Raw genomic sequence first — 18,331 nt, 5'->3', positions numbered from 1 at the left:
GGGAATGAAATAATTCGGCTTCCAGCTATTGCTGCAGGCCGAATTATTGTGTTTTAAAAGCAACTTCAGCTCAGTCTTCTGACATCGCCAACGTTACTCACTGAGCACCGCTATAGCTGTAATTCCTATTACAGTCCATGGTGGCGCAGCTGCGCCTAAATCTTACTGCGCTGAAAAGCACTGCTCCGCCAGCCAAGTACCATTATATGTATTAATTCCTGGTATAGTAAACTCGGGTATAATAGAACTTCTCTTATAGTAAACCTGATTGGCCTCTGTGGTATTGTGTATCCGGCTATAGTGGAAAGTGTGCGGGTGCATTAAGCAACTTGTAGCCTGCTCACTACCTGCACACTACTCTGGGCCTGTGTGGATTACCTCAAAAGCACCAGCTGGTCAGACCTATGCTTCCTGTGTAAGGGTGCATACACACATCAGACCATAGTCTTTGGAAAATGAAAGATCACAGACCAATTTAACCCCCTTCAATGTAGTACGAGAGCCATACCTACACAGTCTATTCTATTGAGCTGAAGTCCCCATCAGATAGAAATCTTTGCAAGATGCTGCACACAAAGATGCTGTACACATTCAAAAGATCAGTATCTGCAAAAGATCAGTATCTGCAAAAGATCAGTATCTGCAAAAGATCAGTATCTGCAAAAGATCAGTATCTGCAAAAGATCAGTATCTGCAAAAGATCAGTATCTGCAAAAGATCAGTATCTGCAAAAGATCAGTATCTGCAAAATGCATTCATAGTCTATGATATCTGCAGATCCTCATACACATCTTGTTTAACCAGCTGAGCGGTCTGGACGAGCTCAGCTCGTCCAACACCGCCAGCGGCTGCCGCTCAGGCCCTGCTGGGCCGATTTTAACGAAATAAAAAGCAGCACACGCAGCCGGCACTTTGCCAGCCGCGTGTGCTGCCTGATCGCCGCCGCTCTGCGGCGATTCGCCGCGAGCAGCGGCGAAAGAGGGCCCCCCTAGCCGCCTGAGCCCAGCGTAGCCGCAACAAAAAGTTCCGGCCAGCGCTAAGGGCTGGATCGGAGGCGGCTGACGTCAGGACGTCGGCTGACGTCGATGACGTCACTCCGCTCGTCGCTATGGCGACGATATAAGCGAAACAAGGAAGGCCGCTCATTGCGGCCTTCCTTGTTTATTCTGGGCGCCGGAGGCGATCGGAAGATCGCCTCCGGAGCGCCCTCTAGTGGGCTTTCATGCAGCCAACTTTCAGTTGGCTGCATGAAATAGTTTTTTTTTTATTTAAAAAAAACCCTCCCGCAGCCACCCTGGCGATTTAATCAGAACGCCAGGGTGGTTAACAGACATTCATCTGCAGATCAGATCCACCAGGATGGATCTTCAGATCTGCAGATTGTCTGATCTGCAGGTGAATGTCTGTTAAACAAGGTATGTATGAGGATCTGCAGATATCAGACTTTGAATGCATTTTGCAGGAATGGATCTTTTGCAGGAACAGATCTTTTGCAGATACTGATCTTTTGTGTCTGTACAGCATCTTTGTGTTCAGCATCTTGCAAAGATTTCTATCTGATGGGGACTTCAGCTCAATAAAATAGACTGTGTAGGTATGGCTCTCATACTACATGGAAGGGGGTAAAATTGGTCTGTAATCTTTCATTTTCCAAAGACTATGGTCTGATGTGTGTATGTGGCCTATGCTGCTAACTAATAACTGAGGGAATTTCCTGTCATCTGTGTTTTGCTTGTGCATGGCTGCAATGCTATAGTAGTATCCAGGCTGCACAGAAATGTGGACAGAGGAGCACACTATCAGTACTGTACCTGTATTAACTGGTGAGACCTATGCTTCCTGTGTAAGCCGCTGCTTGATTAGTGAGAGTTGCCCATCATCTGTGATTTGCTTGTGCATAGCTGCAACACTACAGTATTATCCAGGCTGTACAGATATGTGGACAGAGGAGCACACCATAAGTACTGTACCTCCATTAACTGGTGAGACCTATGCTTCCTGTGCAAGCCGTTGTGTGATGATTGCATGCAAATCCCTGCATATTGAGCACTGTGCATTTCGATCTAGCTGTCTGTGCTCACTTGCTGAAGCACTGAAAAGGAAAAAAATGGCTCCCAATTATTGACTGAATGAAGATACAGGGCTATAATGTACTTTACGTGCTTGAGTATGGCAATTTCTGATCGTGAACTACTTTTCCTGGTCCCTTGAAGTTTACTATAAAAGGATTCTAGCCTCTGGCCTGTACAATCTGTTTGTCTTCAGTAGTATCCATTTACATTAAAAAAAAGACCAGCAGTTCCACACTTAACAGAGCGATATAAAAAGATCTGCAATAGCACACATAATGTAGATTCAGACTCTTTTCAGGAAGCAATAGAACATGTCTTATGTGCCACTTACATCATGATCTTCTTTCCCAGATTCAGATAATAACGATCAGTTAACTGCATCATAGCAATGAAATCCAACAAGGCATGACAGTGGTGTTGGTCTTATGAGAGTAATACATTTTGTTTTACCGCCATTATCGGAGAAAACTGTTCACACGATGCACATACAGTTTGCAGAATATATTAGCTTACACAGCAGCAGGTCAAGTTTGAGTTCATAACTAGAATATGGCTGTGTTATAACATTCAACGTAAATTATTAAGCATTTTTTAAATTTTGGATAAAGGCTTAGAAAATAGATTTGGATTTCTTTTGGGAACAATTTCATCACTTCCGGTTCTTGGACATTTGTCACTCAGACTGGAAGTAAATCAAATCTTGTAAACAGCAACATAAGAAGAAATGACAGCGCTCCACAGAGACAAACCTCAATAAGAAATAGGGGATTGCAGCTGCCAAAGAGTTTCTTAATAAAACACAATCCAGAAAACAAAGCTGCACTTCCATATCTTCCTTACTCTAAAGCAGTAGGGAAATAACCCTAAAAGAAAAATGTGCACATAGTGCCAAGTACTGTATATAAAAACAACAGCCAGCACCTGTGTTGCGCTCCCTCCTCGGGAGTACATTTACCAGAATGTAACTTACTTCTTGCGTATCACAGATTATATCTGTAAATCACATCAGGCGGTTTCAAAGTTCTCAAGGGAATCCTTTATTAAAATGTACATCAGCAAAGCAGCTTGTAACAGACCTCTCTGTGCCCTGCACGGTAAACAGGGCGGTGCGTCCACACAAAGTCTGCCTGCAAGATCCCTTAGCGTCAGCGTGCTGCCTAGCTCCGCCCCGGTACACAGGGCAGCGTGTCCACACAAAGTCTGCCTGCAAGATCCCTTAGCGTCAGCGTGCTGCCTAGCTCCGCCCCGGTACACAGGGCAGTGTGTCCACACAAAGTCTGCCTGCAAGATCCCATAGCGTCAGCGTGTTACCTAGCTCCGTCCTAGGGTGGAGCTAGGCAGCACGCTGACGCTGCAGGATCTTGCAGGCAGACACTGGCCTCTATTCATAAAAAATTTGTGGCGAAAAAACTCCTGGAGGGAAAATACCGCAGCGGTATTTTAGACTTCTGGGTGGTCATTCATAAAAATCTAGCCAGCTGCGATGCAAGTGCGGAGATCTCCCGCTGAAGGCTGGCGGTAAGCTGTCGGAAGGCATGCGGAAACACTTAAGCCGGCAGAGTCCCTCCGTGCGCTGCTCTCTTTGGGAGGTCTGTCCCATTCACTTGTATGTAATCCGCAGGCTTCTCGCTAAATCAGAGGAAGCGGTATTTCCCGTCCACATACCACTTCCTCTAATCTTTATGAATGGCCATTTTGTTAATTTTTTCTAGATAAATCTAGAAAAACACTGCAGAAGGTGGAAATTTCTCGCTCTGCTGGGGGAATTGTAGATTTTCATGCGGCAACAGCTTTTATGAATGCCCACTTTGCTAAATGGTCGGGAAAGTCCGCTGTTTTGAGCGGGAAACTTGCGGTAACGTTTTATGAATAGAGCCCTTTATGTGGACGCACCGCCCTCTTTACCGCGGCCAGGGCGCAGAGCTGTCTGTTACAAGCTGCTTTGCCGATGTACGTTTTAATAAAGGATTCCCTTGAGAACTTTGAAACGGCCTGATGTGATGTACAGATATAATCTGTGATGCACAAGAAGTAAGTTACGTTCTGTACTCACGAGGGGGGAGAGATATCCTGTGTATCCCATGGGTGGCGGCACAGGATGCTGGCTGTTTTTATATACAGTACTTGGCATTATGTGCGCATTTTTCTTTTAGGGGCATCTCCCTACTGCTTTAAAGTGTGGAAGATATGGGAGCGCAGCTTTGTTTTCTGGATTGTTTTAAACAGCAACATAAAGTTGCAATGAATAAGAACATAGAAAGTTGCAATGAATAAGTGCAGCTGTAAAAAATAGGTTTTTGTAAGCAATTTAATTCTAGCTTGCAAACCTTTAATGGAAACCAGAGCTGGCATAAAAGTTTTATACATACCTGGGGCTTCCTCCAGCCCCATGTGCACAGATTGCTCCCACTCTGCTGTCCTCAGTCTTCTCCCTCTTCGGTACCAGTTCCCGTAACTTCCTCCAGTCATGGCCAGTCTGCGCAAGAGGAAGTGCGCTTTTTACCCATCTCTCCAGCGGCTGCCTGAGAGATACGTAGAGGGCGCACTTCTTTTGCACAGACTGGCCGTGACTGGAGGAAGTTACGGGAACCGGTACCGAAGAGGGAGAAGACTGAGGACAGCAGCGTGGGAGCAATCTGTGCACATGGGGCTGGAGGAAGCCCCAGGTATGTATAAAAAAAACCTTAATTTATGTCAGCTCTGGTACACTTTAAAGTTGACCTGAGATGAAAGTCATCTCAAGTTCTATACTTACCTATTCTATACTTACCTGGGGCTTCCTTAATAACTGTTAGGCATTATATGTGAAATCAATTTTCTATATTAGTCTATTACATAGACAAAATGGATGCTAAAAAGGCAATGGAACTAGTTAAAATCATTCTTATGCTACGTACACACATGCGACAACGATCGTTCGTTGTCAACGACGAACGATCTTTTAATTGACGAAAGAACGACCGAAGTAAAGTTAGTTGTAAAAAGTGTGTAACGATCACATCGTTAGAACGAACGTTACACCACGTAAAAGCACTTAATGCGCCTGCGCATAAAATTGTAAAGTTCCTTGGAGAAAAAGTGAAATGCGCATGTCCAGCCTGGTACGAACGATCGTTTCCAACGATGTACCACTTTTGCTAACGATCGTCGGTGGTAAAAATCCGCCAAGACAGAACTTTGTTTTGTAGCGATTTGCCTCGTTCGTCGTTTGCCTAAATAGTCGTTGGTTCGTTTTTTGTAACGATCGTCGTTGGTAAAGATTGGGGAACGATCGTTACAAACGACTATAGTCGCATGTGTGTACGCACCTTTACTTTTTTCCCTAAGAGGTTTTTCTCTCCCCATGCCTGCAAAGCCGCAGAACAGAAAGCCGCAGAACAGAAATGACAGGCAGGCTGATTGGCTAAAGCCTCTGTCAATCACCTCTCTGCTCTGTGATTGGCCGCCTGCTCTCCCCTTGTCTGCGGCGGTTGTAGCCGCTGTAAGAGCGCACGGAGGGGGGCCAGAGGCTATCTCCTGTCACTGTCCTCTGCCCCCCTCCTCCAGTGTGATGTCCGCGCCCCCCCTCTGCCCTTCTGCCGCCCGCCGCATTATCCTTCTTCCCCGCACAGAACTTTGGGGAAGGATAAAGGCAGCGCACAGTCTCCAGGAATAATGTTCCCAGGCGCTGCAGTTCCCCCCATACTCTCTGCACTGCCGCCGGTGGTAGTGCAGAGAGTGTAGGGGGGAACTGCAGCGCTTGGATCTATTGTTAGGTGAGTCTTTGCTGTCTGCAGCTTTTCCTCCCCGCTGTGCTGAGGATAAGTGCGGGGAGGAGGGGAGTGCGGGGGGGGGGGGGGGGGGGGAAGAATATACCCGGAGGAAGCAAGATGGCCCCTGCCATGAAGAGAATGTCCCTTTATTTATAATCTAAAATTATATGGATGGAAACCGAGGACAGTGCAATACATCTGTTATGTAAGTAGAGGAAGTATTTATCTACTTACATATGTATTTTCTTTGGGGGGCATGTTATTGCTAATAGTGCCTATTTAAGCTCCTTTGAGGCCGCTCAGTCCCTTGCCATCCCCACGGATGGCTCAGTCCCCCATAGTACGCATGCGGGGCCTGGCACACTACCTTGTTGTATTCCTGTCCCTAGGAGCGCGATGGGGGGGGGGGGGGGGAGAGCGTGCAGGACCGCACATGTGCAACTCCCAGCCACCCAGGGATACAGCGAGGGACTGAGCGGCCTCAAGAGGGCTTAAGGAAGCCTCAGGTAAGTATGGTACCGGAGAGGTCTTTTATCTCAGGCACACTGTAAATGAAAAAACTTCCCCTGGGGGGGTACTTACATCAGGAGGGGGAAGACTCTGGATCCTAATGAGGTCCCCCCCCCCCCCGCTTGTGCAGCGCCGATCCAGCGCTGGAAAAGCTGGTTTCAGTGGTTCTGCGCAGGTGTAGTAGCGGCTGCAGTACATGGCGAAATTTACCTCTGAGCTCCAGCGCAGATGCAGTACCAGATTCCCTTCGGACTCTGGCGGAAAAACCCGAGCCCGATCAGATTCACTCTACTGCGCAGGCACGAGACACCTGCACAGTAGAGCGGACCCGATCGAGGTCGGCTTTTTCCGCAGGAGCCCGAGGAGAAGCTGGAGCTCAGGAGGTAAATATTGCCATTTGCTGCTGTTCAAGAGAGCCAGCTCTGGATCGGGGCTGCACAGAAGGATGGGGAAGCCTTATAAAAGGGGCACTATGGTGAAAAATTTTAAAATTTAAAATATGTGCAAACAATCAAATAAGTACCGTATGTTTTTTCCAGAGTAAAATGAGCCATGGATTACTTTTCTCCTATGTTGCTGTCACATAGGTAATAGAAATCTGACAGAAGCAACAGGTTTTGGACTAGTCCATCTCTTCATGGGGGGATTCTCGGGGATTTATTGATTTTCAAAAGCACTTAGTGAATGGCAGTTGTTCTGTCCAACTGCCAAAAAACTGTGTAGCGCGCAGGGAAGCTAGCCAGCATCATTGTTTAAATCCTTTTTAGGGAAGATCATTATAAAGAATAAAAGCCTTGCTGAGTTTCCCCTATGGAGAGATGGACTAGTCCAAAACCTGTCGCTTCTGTCAAATTTCTATTACCTACTGTAAGTGACAGCAACATAGGAGAAAAGTAATTTATGGCTCATTTTACTCTGGAAAAAGCTTACTTCTTATGCTTACTTCTACGACTTATGAACTGCCCAAAATTTGAAACTTCTGTTGGCACAAGTTTTTTTTTTAAATGACCTTGTGGTTTTTGATCGTGCTCAAATGCATATGTGTGAACTGACAAAAACTGACCCAGAGGGAAGCATGCAAATTCCTTCACTTGCACTATGCATCAGTTAAAGAGGAACTTTACTGAAATTATCTTAATGATTTAAAATTGCTATATATTTTACAGCATTCATTTATAAATGATGGTCAGTATTTTCCTATTGTAGAATCTTTCCTCTTCCTGATTTACATTCATAAATCACAGGTAGCAATATCTTTATTGCCGACAAGGAGCATTACTGCAAAATGTTTGTTGTGTATTCTGAATTGAGCAGAAACATCACCTGGTTGCTCAGGAAAAACACACACACACACACACACACACACACACACACACACACACACACACACACACACACACACACACACACACACACACACACACACACACACACACACACACACACACACACACACACACTTTCTGATGCTGAAACCTGGATAATTAACATAAAACTAGGTATCCTGAATAGTGTATTACATACTAATCTGTTTTGTTACAGTTCCTATAAGTCAAGGGTATCAAACCCAAACACAAAGTGGGAGAAATTGAACACTGGGACAAAGTAGGTACTCACTAGGTAGAGAAACGGGGTGCCAGGTTTGGGGTGCGGCAGCATAGCTAGCATAGTTGCCCCAGTATAGAGAGTTTAGTTAACCCAGTATAGCTAGTAAAGTGGCCCAGTATGGGTAGATAGTGCCCAGTATGGGTAGGTAGTGCCCAGTATGGATAGGTAGTGCCCAGTATGGATAGGTAGTGCCCAGTATGGATAGGTAGTGCCCAGTATGGGTAGGTAGTGCCCCAGTATAGCTAGTATAGTGCCCAGTATGGGTAGATAGTGCCCCAGTATAGCTAGTAAAGTGCCCAGTATAGCTAGTAAAGTGCCCAGTATAGCTAGTAAGGTGCCCAGTATGGGTAGGTAGTGCCCCAGTATAGCTAGTATAGTGCCCAGTATAGGTAGGTAGTGCCCCAGTATAGCTAGTATAGTGCCCAGTATAGCTAGTATAGTGCCCAGTATAGCTAGTATAGTGCCCAGTATGGGTAGGTAGTGCCCAGTATAGGTAGTATAGTGCCCAGTATAGCTAGTATAGTGCCTAGTATGGGTAGGTAGTGCCTAGTATAGGTAGTATAGTGCCCAGTATAGGTAGGTAGTGCCCCAGTATAGCTAGTGTAGTGCCCCAGTATAGCTAGTATAGTGCCCAGTATAGCTAGTATAGTGCCCCAGTATAGCTAGTATAGTGCCCAGTAGGAAGCGGCTGCCGGCTAAGGTAACAGCGGCGGCCGTGGGAGGGGGGGGGGAGGAGGATTGGAACGGGGTTGTCGTTGTCAAGAGGACAGTCCCGCGGGCCAACTGCGAACGTCCCACGGACCAGCAGTGGGCCACGGACCACAGGTTGGGGACCCCTGCTTTAAAGGGTTTTGTATTGTTACTGTGTATTTTCAAAGCTAGGTAGTATTTAAATTAGTCAAATCCCAGCACCACAAGACACAAATAGTGTCACAACTTCAAACTTGATGAAAAAATAAGTCCCAGTCCAGTAGCCTTCTGCAGTATGCAGGTAATACTTAGTGTTAGAAGGCTAACTAAGGAGATGCAAAAAAAAAAAAAAAAAAAAAAAAAAAAAAGGGAAAAAGTGCAGCCTAATATATGGGCGAACTAGGTAGGTGCAAAAAATAATGTGAAATAGTAATAGGGATGACAGCCTAGTATTTAGCTAGTTAGGGAGCTGCAAAAAAACAAACATGAAATAGTAATAGGGGTGTTAACCTGATATATGGGTCCCCATTACTTAATAGATTATCACTTACCATAGGATCTCTACTAGCTACAGATTCATATACCGTATTTTTCAAATGATAAGATGCTGCGGACCATAAGATGCACCTAGGTTTAGTGGACAAACACGATCGGACACTGCACCAGCAACTTGAGGCAGCGCTACAGTTCCCTGCATGTGACCTCACAGCAGGTAACATGCACACCGCACGGATTGGCCACAGGCCATGTACTGCGCTGCACGGATTGGCCACAGGAATTGTCACCAGGAGTCTGTTAGATTCTGCTGGAGATTACAATGCACCAGGCTGGGGGAACACAGTTCAGGGAGTACTCGGCACGATGGGTCAGCAGGTATTCAGATGTTGGGGACTCCCTGTATTCGGACCATAAGATGCACTGACTTCTCCACGTTTTGGTCAGAAAAATACAGAAGTGAAGATGCCCATACATAAATCCCAATTCAAATATCACTAGAAGCTATAGTGAGCATTAAACCAGGCAATGAAGAACATTTCACCACATATACTGTGGACAGAACTAGATCTCAGCGAGAACAAAATGTTGCAGCAGATCCTAATAATCTGGGAATGCATATCGGCATGAGCCCCTTGCCCACTGAAGACCTTACCATGTAAGGTCAACTTAACTCTTGTATATATTTTGAGATATATAAAGCTTGTTAGAGTTTAACTACAATCAACTCTTAGGATTTTTCCACCACTTACACATGCTTGTCTGCAGGGCACTTTTCCTCTCCAGCTTCCTGCTTCCTATGAACTGGACTTCTTTGGTCCTGAATCTCTGTCTGTGGCTCTAATCTTATTCGTTTCGCATGTTCCTGAGTAGAAGGAAGACAGCAAAAAGTTAGGAAGAAGAGATATTATTAGAATGGAAAAGCCAGCAAACAGTAACCGAAAACAAACAAATTGAAGTATTGGAAAAGAGGGTTAAGGTAATGCTTTTATTAAATAAATAAGACTGAATATAATGAGAATCTATTTGAAATTGGCTCAATCAATATAATTTATTTTTCTCCTCCCCTAAATTGGTCATAGACTACAAGACTATGTTAGGGATTAGATTGTGAGCCCCTCTGAAGGACAGTTAGTGACATGAATATGTACTTTGTAAAGCGCTGCAGAAAATGTTGGCACTATATAAATACTAAACAACAATAATAATAATAAAAAAAAAGATATATACAGTATATATTTCAACTATAAGTCTAGAAATGTATGTCTGACTTGTTAAAGTAAAACAGGGGTCGGCTTATATATGGGTCAGGCTTAAAGTGTACCTGAGGCAGGGAGGGGGGTAAATTTATAGGTACCCAGGGCTTTCTTCCAGGCTTATTGATCCATCGCCATCCTCCTTCGCTTCCTGGATCTTCTGTAACTGGCCCTGAAAAGTCCTCCAGTCGGCGTAGGCGCAGTCTGGCAGTGTGTGCCCCCTTGTCACGATCCCGCGGCCGGGAGCCCACTGCGCAGGTGCAGAATGCTTCCAGGCCACGACTCTAGACTAGAAGAATTTCCATGGCATATTGCAGAAGATCCAGGAGGCAGAGGAGGACGGCGAGGGAGCAATGAGCCTGGAGGGGGCTGGAGGAAGCCTCAGGTATGTATAATTTTTATCTCCCTTCCAGTCTTAGGTTCTCTTTAAAATACAACTGTAATTAGAGGGATATGGAGGCTGCAATATTTATTTATTTTTAAGCAATACAATTTGCCTGTCTATCCTGCTGATCCTCTGCCTCTAATACTTTTAGCCATAGGCCCTGAACAAGCATGCAGCAGATCAGGTGTTTGACATTATTGCCAGATCTGACAAGATTATCTGCATGATTGTTTCTGGTGTGATACAGACACTACTGCTGCCAAATTTGACCAGCACGGCTAGTATTGTTTAGGAAGAAGTAGTATGGTTTAAGGAGAAATAAATATGGCAGCCTCCATATCCCTCTCGTTACAGTTGTCTGATTTATAGTCCTGCAAAATACAGGTTCTAATGTAGTGTGACAATTTGCACTACTAAACCCCGTCCCTTCCCACAGTACCATCTCCCATTACTGTGTCTTCCTGTCACCTCTGCTGGTGCCGAAGCATCTGACAGCGTCACTGCAGGTACCTCCATGTGCTACTCTACAGAGGTCTGCTTAAACAGTATTGTTAAAGTACAGCTTTAGTGTTCATAAAGTTGTATTACATATTCAAAGTGCCACTATTGTGCAGGGTAAATGCAGGGCATGCTTTACTCTAGAGGTGCACCTCTATATGCCTGAGCTGTTTTCAGGGTTTTACACACTTTGTTATTGCCTGTGTGTCTCTGCATTTACTGCACTTTTGACATTTTTAATAGTTTTTTTGACTAAGATATCTAATAAAATAAGACTTTTAATGGCGCTGATTTAGCAGACCATCCAGTCTGATCACTCCCACGCTGTCCTCTTCTGACTGCCCGTTCACCTGCAATTGGCCCCTAAAAGTCCTCCTGTCTAGGGCAAACTGTGCATACATGGCCCCGCCGCACACACGCTTCTGCTACGTTCACGTTGCCAGGGGCGCTCTGTGCAGGCGCAGAAAACTCCAGCCGACAGGAGCGCACCTGGCTGGACAGCTCCTGCGCCAACTGAAGGATTTTCCAGGGCCAGTTGTGAGCGAATGGGCAGTCAGAAGAGGACGGCGTGGGATGGAGGAGGCTAGAGGAAGACCCAGGTATGTATATTTTACTGCTGTGGCCTCATCTTAGGTACACTTATTATTATTTATTGTATTTATAAAGCGCTAACATATTAGGCAGTGCTGGACAATAAATCTATACAATGATACAAGGATGACAGACATAACAAGGTTATACAACATAGAACAAAGTTATACAAGGCAAACAGGGTACAAGATACACGATCATGCGATTTTGGGCTGGTTAGGTAGGCCCAGTAATATAAGTATTAGGCGGTCATATGAAAGGAGCACACGATCATGTAGACTACACTAGGGAAGGGAGGACCCTGCCAAAGGATTACAATCTAAGGCTGCAATTGGGGGGGACCACAGGGTACTATGGCTGCATTTGGGGACTTAAAGTGGATCCGAGGTGAACTTTTACACATTGCATAATTGTGTTCCTTTCCTATTGTTTATAGGGCATTCCTCAAGCCAAATACTTTTATGTTTTTTGTTTTAATACTCTAATTCCCTATAAACTAAAAAAGCCACACCCACAGGTTTTTAGAGAGCCAAGGCAGTAGCAAGGGCTCATGGGAGCTCAGGCTGGGCAGGAGGGGGAGGTGTTACTAACCATTGATTTCAGAGGCAGAGGAGGAGACGGGATTAGGCTGATGGCTCAAGATACAGATAAGCCTGCCTCTGTGTAATGTTTACAAAAGCTGTCATTGTATCACAGGAATAAATAATCATATTCTATTAAAACTGTTTGCAGCTAGATTTGCTGTGTAAACCATCTAAATTTTAGATAAGATATATAGACAAGTTACTTGTTATAGTTAGTTTTTCATCTCGGATCCGCTTTAAGCTGTTATTGGCACACTTCCTGAGTCGACTCCTACTTAAGTAGAAGTCGAAATAAATTTCAGCTTAAAGTGAACCTTAAGTGAAAAAAAAAAAAACGAGTTCTACTCACCTGGGACTTTCCTCAGCCCCCTGCAGCTGATCGGTGCCCTCGGCGTGTCTCTCTGATCCTCCTGGTCCCGTCGGCGACCACTTCCGGTTTCGCCGTCAGGACCCGACAGGCTGGGAACACGAGTGATTCTTCGCGTTCCCAGCAACAATAGCTCCCTCTATGTTGCTATAGCAGCTCTCTATGCTGCTATAGCAACATAGAGGGAGCTATTGTTGCTGGGAACGCAAAGAATCACTTGCGTTCCCAGCCTGTCGGCGAAACCGGAAGTGGTCGCCGGCGGGACCAGGAGGATCGGAGAGACACGCCGAGGGCACCGATCAGCTGCAGGGGGCTGAGGAAAGCCCCAGGTGAGTAGAACTCATTTTTTCTTTTACTTAAGTGCCTCTTTAAGAGGGATAAATATTAAAGTCAGGTGGATTTATGCATACACACATACATATATACCGTATATACTCGCGCATAAACCGACTTTTTTGGACAAAAAAGGTAAGTGGGGGTGTCGGCTTATACTCGAGCCACTGTCACAGGCTATGTGTACTGTCCCCTTACTCCCCTGATAGACCGGCGCGGTATCTGAGTGCTCCCGACACTGTCACTTATGTGTGCCACTCTGGAAAAAAAAGAGCACAATTGTGGAGCGGCAGTGTGTGTGTACAGTCCCCCTCCCCTGACAGAGCTGCGCGGTATGCAAGTTATGTCACTGGGCAGTTTTAGAGTGATGACTGTGTCCCCCCTCGTCATCAGAGCAGAGCAGTATGTGAGTGCTCCCAGCATTTGCAGGGTTTGTCACAGTGGAGGGGGCTTCCTTCACTCACCAGTATATGCCGGAATCTCGCCGGGGATTGCTCTCTAGCTTGTCTGACTCATTTCTATGAGTCTATTTCATCAAATGCGCCACTGCGGGGGTCATGGAGAAAAGTCAGACAAGCTAGAGAGCAATCCTCGGCGAGATCCTAGCATGGACTGGTGAGTGAAGGAAGCCCCCTCTGCTGTGACAAACACTGCAAATGCCGGGAGCACTCACATACTGCTATGCTCTGACAACGAGGGGGGACACAGTCATCACTCTAAAACTGCCCGGTGACACAATTTACATACCGCGCAGCTCTGTCAGGGGAGGGGGACTGTACACACACACAGCCGCTCCACAATTGTGCTCTTTTCCAGAGTGGCACACATGGGTGACAGTGTGGCGGGAGCAGATACCGCAGAACTGTCAGGGGAGGGAGGGAGTGTGACAGTTCACACACAGCCACAATTTTTCTTATCTCCAGGCAGGCATTTAGGGGTGACAGTGTGCCAGGAGCACTCACATACCGCTCTGCTCTGTCAGGGGAGGGATGAGGGCCCATTGAACATCCACTGCACCTGCACTGCCCCTGATCAATGTGGAAGCCCCATCCAGTCTGATCGTTAATACCAATAGATTTTAGGTAACAATCAATAAATAGAACATGTTGGTGCAACAGATTTTTGCCCAGATCTGCCAGGAATTTACTACTTTTTTTCCACGTGGCACTGCTCATCAACATATGCCTAACACTTAACCTCTGCAATTACTGTCCTCGGCTTATAATTGAGTCTATCATTTTTGCCTGCTTTTTTAGGTAAAAGTTAGGGGGTCGGTTTATATTCGGGTCGGCTTATACTCGAGTATATACGGTACATACATACACCCTGGCACCTGATGCCATATATATGTCAGTGTTCTCCCCAGACATTTTTTTCAGCCGGGTGGCATGAAAAAGTAGCCGGGTGGGTCAAAATGAGAATGCATGGCTAGTGCTTCTGTGAGCAACTCTGCTTACAGCATAGGAGGAGGTGAGCCGATGCCAGCCGGGTGGTCAACAAAACTAGCCGGGTGAAGCACCCGGCTAAAAGAGCCTGGGGAGAACACTGCATGTGCTTGCTGGTTGCTTCAGCAATACTTACCAAGCCTCCAGCGACATCTTCTAAGCTTCCTGTAGTTACCTGCAGCTTTACAGTATCCTTCATGCATGGCTGCCAGCGGATCACCTGACCCCCGTTGGGTCACCGGACATCCCGGGAGCCGTACAAGGATTCCGGAAAGACGCTAGGAGCTACAGAAGCTTAGAAGACTGCGCTGAAGGCTCGGTAAGTATTTTATGGACTGCCTGAGTTCCAGATAACAGTGACATCTATCTATCTATCTATCTATCTATCTATCTATCTATCTATCTATCTATCTATCTGTTTTGCCACAGTCAATCCTGCCAGGAAATGCTGAAACCTTGGCCAATAACTAAATGGTACAACAGGTAAAAGATTGATATCTGGAAGATTCATATTTCATTTTAAACAATACCAGTTACCTGGCTGTCCTGCTCATACTGCCTCTAATACTTTTAGCCATAGACTCTGAGCAAGCATGCAGATCAGATGTTTCTGACAAAAATCTGAAAGGTTAGTTACATAGTTATTTGGGTTGAAAAAAGACATAAGTCCATTGAGTTCAACCAGAGGACAAAGTACAACACCAGCCTGCTCCATCCCATATCCATGTTGATCCAGAAGAAGGCGAAAACCCCTTATAAGGCATGGTCCAATTATCCCCAAAAGGGAAAAAAATCCTTCCCAACTCCAGATAGCAATCAGATAAAATCACTAGATCAACATCACTGGGCATTACCTAGTAAGTGTGCCACTAACTAACCTAGCAAGCATGCCACTAACAAGTGACATGCTTGTTTCAGATATGCGATTTAGACATTACTGATGCCAGAAAGATCAGCAGGATGCCAGGTAACTGGTACAGTGTTCTCCCCAGAATTTTTTCCCAGCCGGGTGGCATGAAAAAGTAGCCGGGTGGGGTGCGAGTGGGGAATGCAGGGCCGCGCATCTCTGCTTACAGCATAGGAGGAGGTTGAGGAGTCGAGCTGATGACAGTCAGGTGCTCACCAAAATTAGCCAGGTGAAGCACCCCACTAAAATATCATATTATTTAAGCTCGCCTTCCCAGAATAACTTTGGATAACCCCCCCCCTCTCTTCTTTAATAAGTAGTAATGCCTTGGTTAGCAAACATATGGCAGGGATTAGATTAGTGTTGCAGAAGATTTCAGTGCTATATAAATGCATAATAAGAATATAGTAGGACATTAGACTATGACTATGGTAGGATTAGATTGTGAGCTCCCCTGAGGACCATGACATGACTATGTACTCTGTAAAGTGCTGCAGATGTCAGTGCTATATAAATACATAATAATAATAATAATAATAATAATAAGTTAGGACATACATTAGACTACAACTATGGTTAGATTAGATTGTGAGCTCTTTGGGCTAGTGGAAGGAGTTCACTGGTGCTAGAGCGGGAAAGGAGAAGGTCACTGCGGCTTGTGGAGGAAGAAGGTCACTGGGGCTGGTGGGGGGAGGCAAAGGTCGCTGGAGCTAGTGGGGGAAAGAGGTCACTGGGGCTGGTGGGGGGAGGCAGGTTGCTGGAGCTAGTGTGGGGGGGGGGGGGAAGAGGTCACTGGGGCTAGTGGGGGGAGGCAGAAGGTCACTGGGGCGAGTAGAGGGAGATAGGTCACTAGGGCTAGTGGGGGGTAGAAAGTCACTTGGCTAGTGGGGGGGTGGGGGTGAGGGAGGAAGTCAATGGGGCTAGTGGGGGGCAGGTAGAAGGTCACCGGGGCTAGTGTGGGGGGGGGGGGGAGGGCATGTAAAATGTCACTGGGGCTAGTGGGGGATGCAGAAAGTCTCTGGGGCTAGTGTGGAGAAAGGCAAGGTCATTGGGGCTAGTGGGGGTTAGATGGAAGGTGACTGGGGCTAGTGGGGGTAGGGAGGAGGTCACTGGGGCTAGTGGGGGTAGGGAGGAGGTCACTGGGGCTAGGGAGGAGGTCCCTGGGGCTAGTGGGGGTAGTGAGGAGGTCACTGGGACTAGTGGGGGGTAGAGAGGTCACTGGGGCTAGTGGGGGTAGGGAGAAGGTCACTGGGGCTAGTGGGGGTAGAGAGAATGTCACTGGGGCAAGTGGGGGTAGGAAGGAGGTCACTGGGGCTAGTGGGGGGTATAGAGAAGGTCACTGGGGCTAGGGAGGAGGCCACTGGTGCTAGTGGGGGTAGAGAGGTTACTGGGGCTAGATAGAACATTACTGGGGCTAGGGAGGAGGTCACTGGGGCTAGTGGGGGGATAGATACATATTTACTGCATTTAGCTGCAGCTGTCCATTCCTTCTCTATTCCTCTGGGGGCAAGGCTTCGTCTGGACAGGAGACAACCTTCTCCAGGCAGGGCTTCAACCTGCCACACACAAGCTCCCTGGTGAGCTTCCCCAGGGCTGGAGCAACCCTTCCTCTGTGCGGGAGTCTTATGGGGGCGGGGTTTTGGCCGCCGGGGGCGGAGCTTATGCCAAGAAACCCTGCTCTTCTCAGCTGCGGGAGACATGATGGGCTGGCTGCCTGCCCTAGCCCCACGCACCGATCCTGTTCAGAGGAAAAAACCTGTGGGCGGGGCATGGCTTCAAAGAGGCCCCCGGGAAATCCCCCGGCGGCTCAGTCAGTACAACCCTGGTGATCGAGTTCTTAACTTCTCATTGGCCATTGCCGTGCACTGCACAGTCCTATCGTATCTGGAGCTGCCTGAAAGGAATGGGGCTGGCTGCAGTGCTGACATTTATGCAGCCAGAACAGAGAAGAGACGCTGTGTGGAATCGCTCAGGGAAGAGGGGAGAAAGTCTGTCTGCAGCTTCAGGCAGGGAACACACTTGACAGTTTTCGTACACGTTTTCTGCACAGAAAAACTGAGAACTCATGTTAATCAATGGGCTAGTACACACTTACTGTGTTGTTCGCACGCAGAAAAAAAACTGACATTCTGCATCATGACTCTGCACATTTTGGCAGTTTTCTCTATCAATTACATCAGCTGCTATGAAAAAACGTGCGCGTTTTCCTGCATGGAAACACACTTGGTGTGCAGAAAAAGTATGCAGAAAACCGCGTGCGGAAAACTGAAAGTCAAGTGTGTTCCCTGCCTCAGGCTTTCTCCCCAGCCTCGAGTCACGGCACTAGTCTCCCTGTGCTCCACTCACATGTGTATCTGAGCGGCAGCCTCCACTAGCTGAGCTGCCCGGAAGTTAATAGATCGGCAGAGGAGCGCTCCTGCAGTGCCAGGCGGGCGGGGTTTCAAAACAGCCGGGCGGCCCGCCCACCTAATTAGTCCTGGGGAGAACACTGCCTGGTATTGTTTAACCTCCCTGGCGTTCTATTAAGATCGCCATGGAGGCTGCGCAGCAGTATTTATTTATTTTTTAAATCATGTAGCTAGCCTAGCGCTAGCTACATAATTCCCCCCTCCCTGCCGCATCCCTCCCACCCCTCCGATCGCCACCGGCGCACTTGCCCATAAGGAAATCCCATTCTGAACGGGATTTCCTTTAGGGCTTTCCCCGTCGCCATGGCGATGAGCGGAATGACATCGACGTCACAGGGAGTCCCGATCCACCCCTCAGCGCAGCCTGGCACTAATTGGCCAGGCTGCGCACGGATCGTCCCCAGCATGCAGCAAGCAAAGTGCTTGCTGT

General features: G+C 46.9%; 1 protein-coding gene across 2 annotated transcripts in view; it reads right to left on the bottom strand.

Annotated features, from left to right (window-relative positions):
- The window catches only part of ACIN1 (apoptotic chromatin condensation inducer 1), a 135,444-nt gene that overhangs the window by 62,210 nt on the left and 54,903 nt on the right, over positions 1-18,331 (bottom strand). For both annotated transcript variants that reach the window (XR_011022249.1, XM_068241988.1), the window contains exon 8: positions 9,880-9,992. Coding sequence is in view for 1 of the 2 variants with exons in the window: in XM_068241988.1 (XP_068098089.1) it covers positions 9,880-9,992 (113 nt within the window). In the remaining variant the exon portion in view is untranslated. The remainder of the gene's footprint in view (positions 1-9,879; positions 9,993-18,331) is intronic.

Source organism: Hyperolius riggenbachi, chromosome 1 (genome assembly GCF_040937935.1).
Source record: "Hyperolius riggenbachi isolate aHypRig1 chromosome 1, aHypRig1.pri, whole genome shotgun sequence".
NCBI lineage: Eukaryota > Metazoa > Chordata > Amphibia > Anura > Hyperoliidae > Hyperolius > Hyperolius riggenbachi.
Note: the sequence above shows the minus strand (reverse complement) of the source record. Positions and strands in the feature narration are given on the sequence as shown.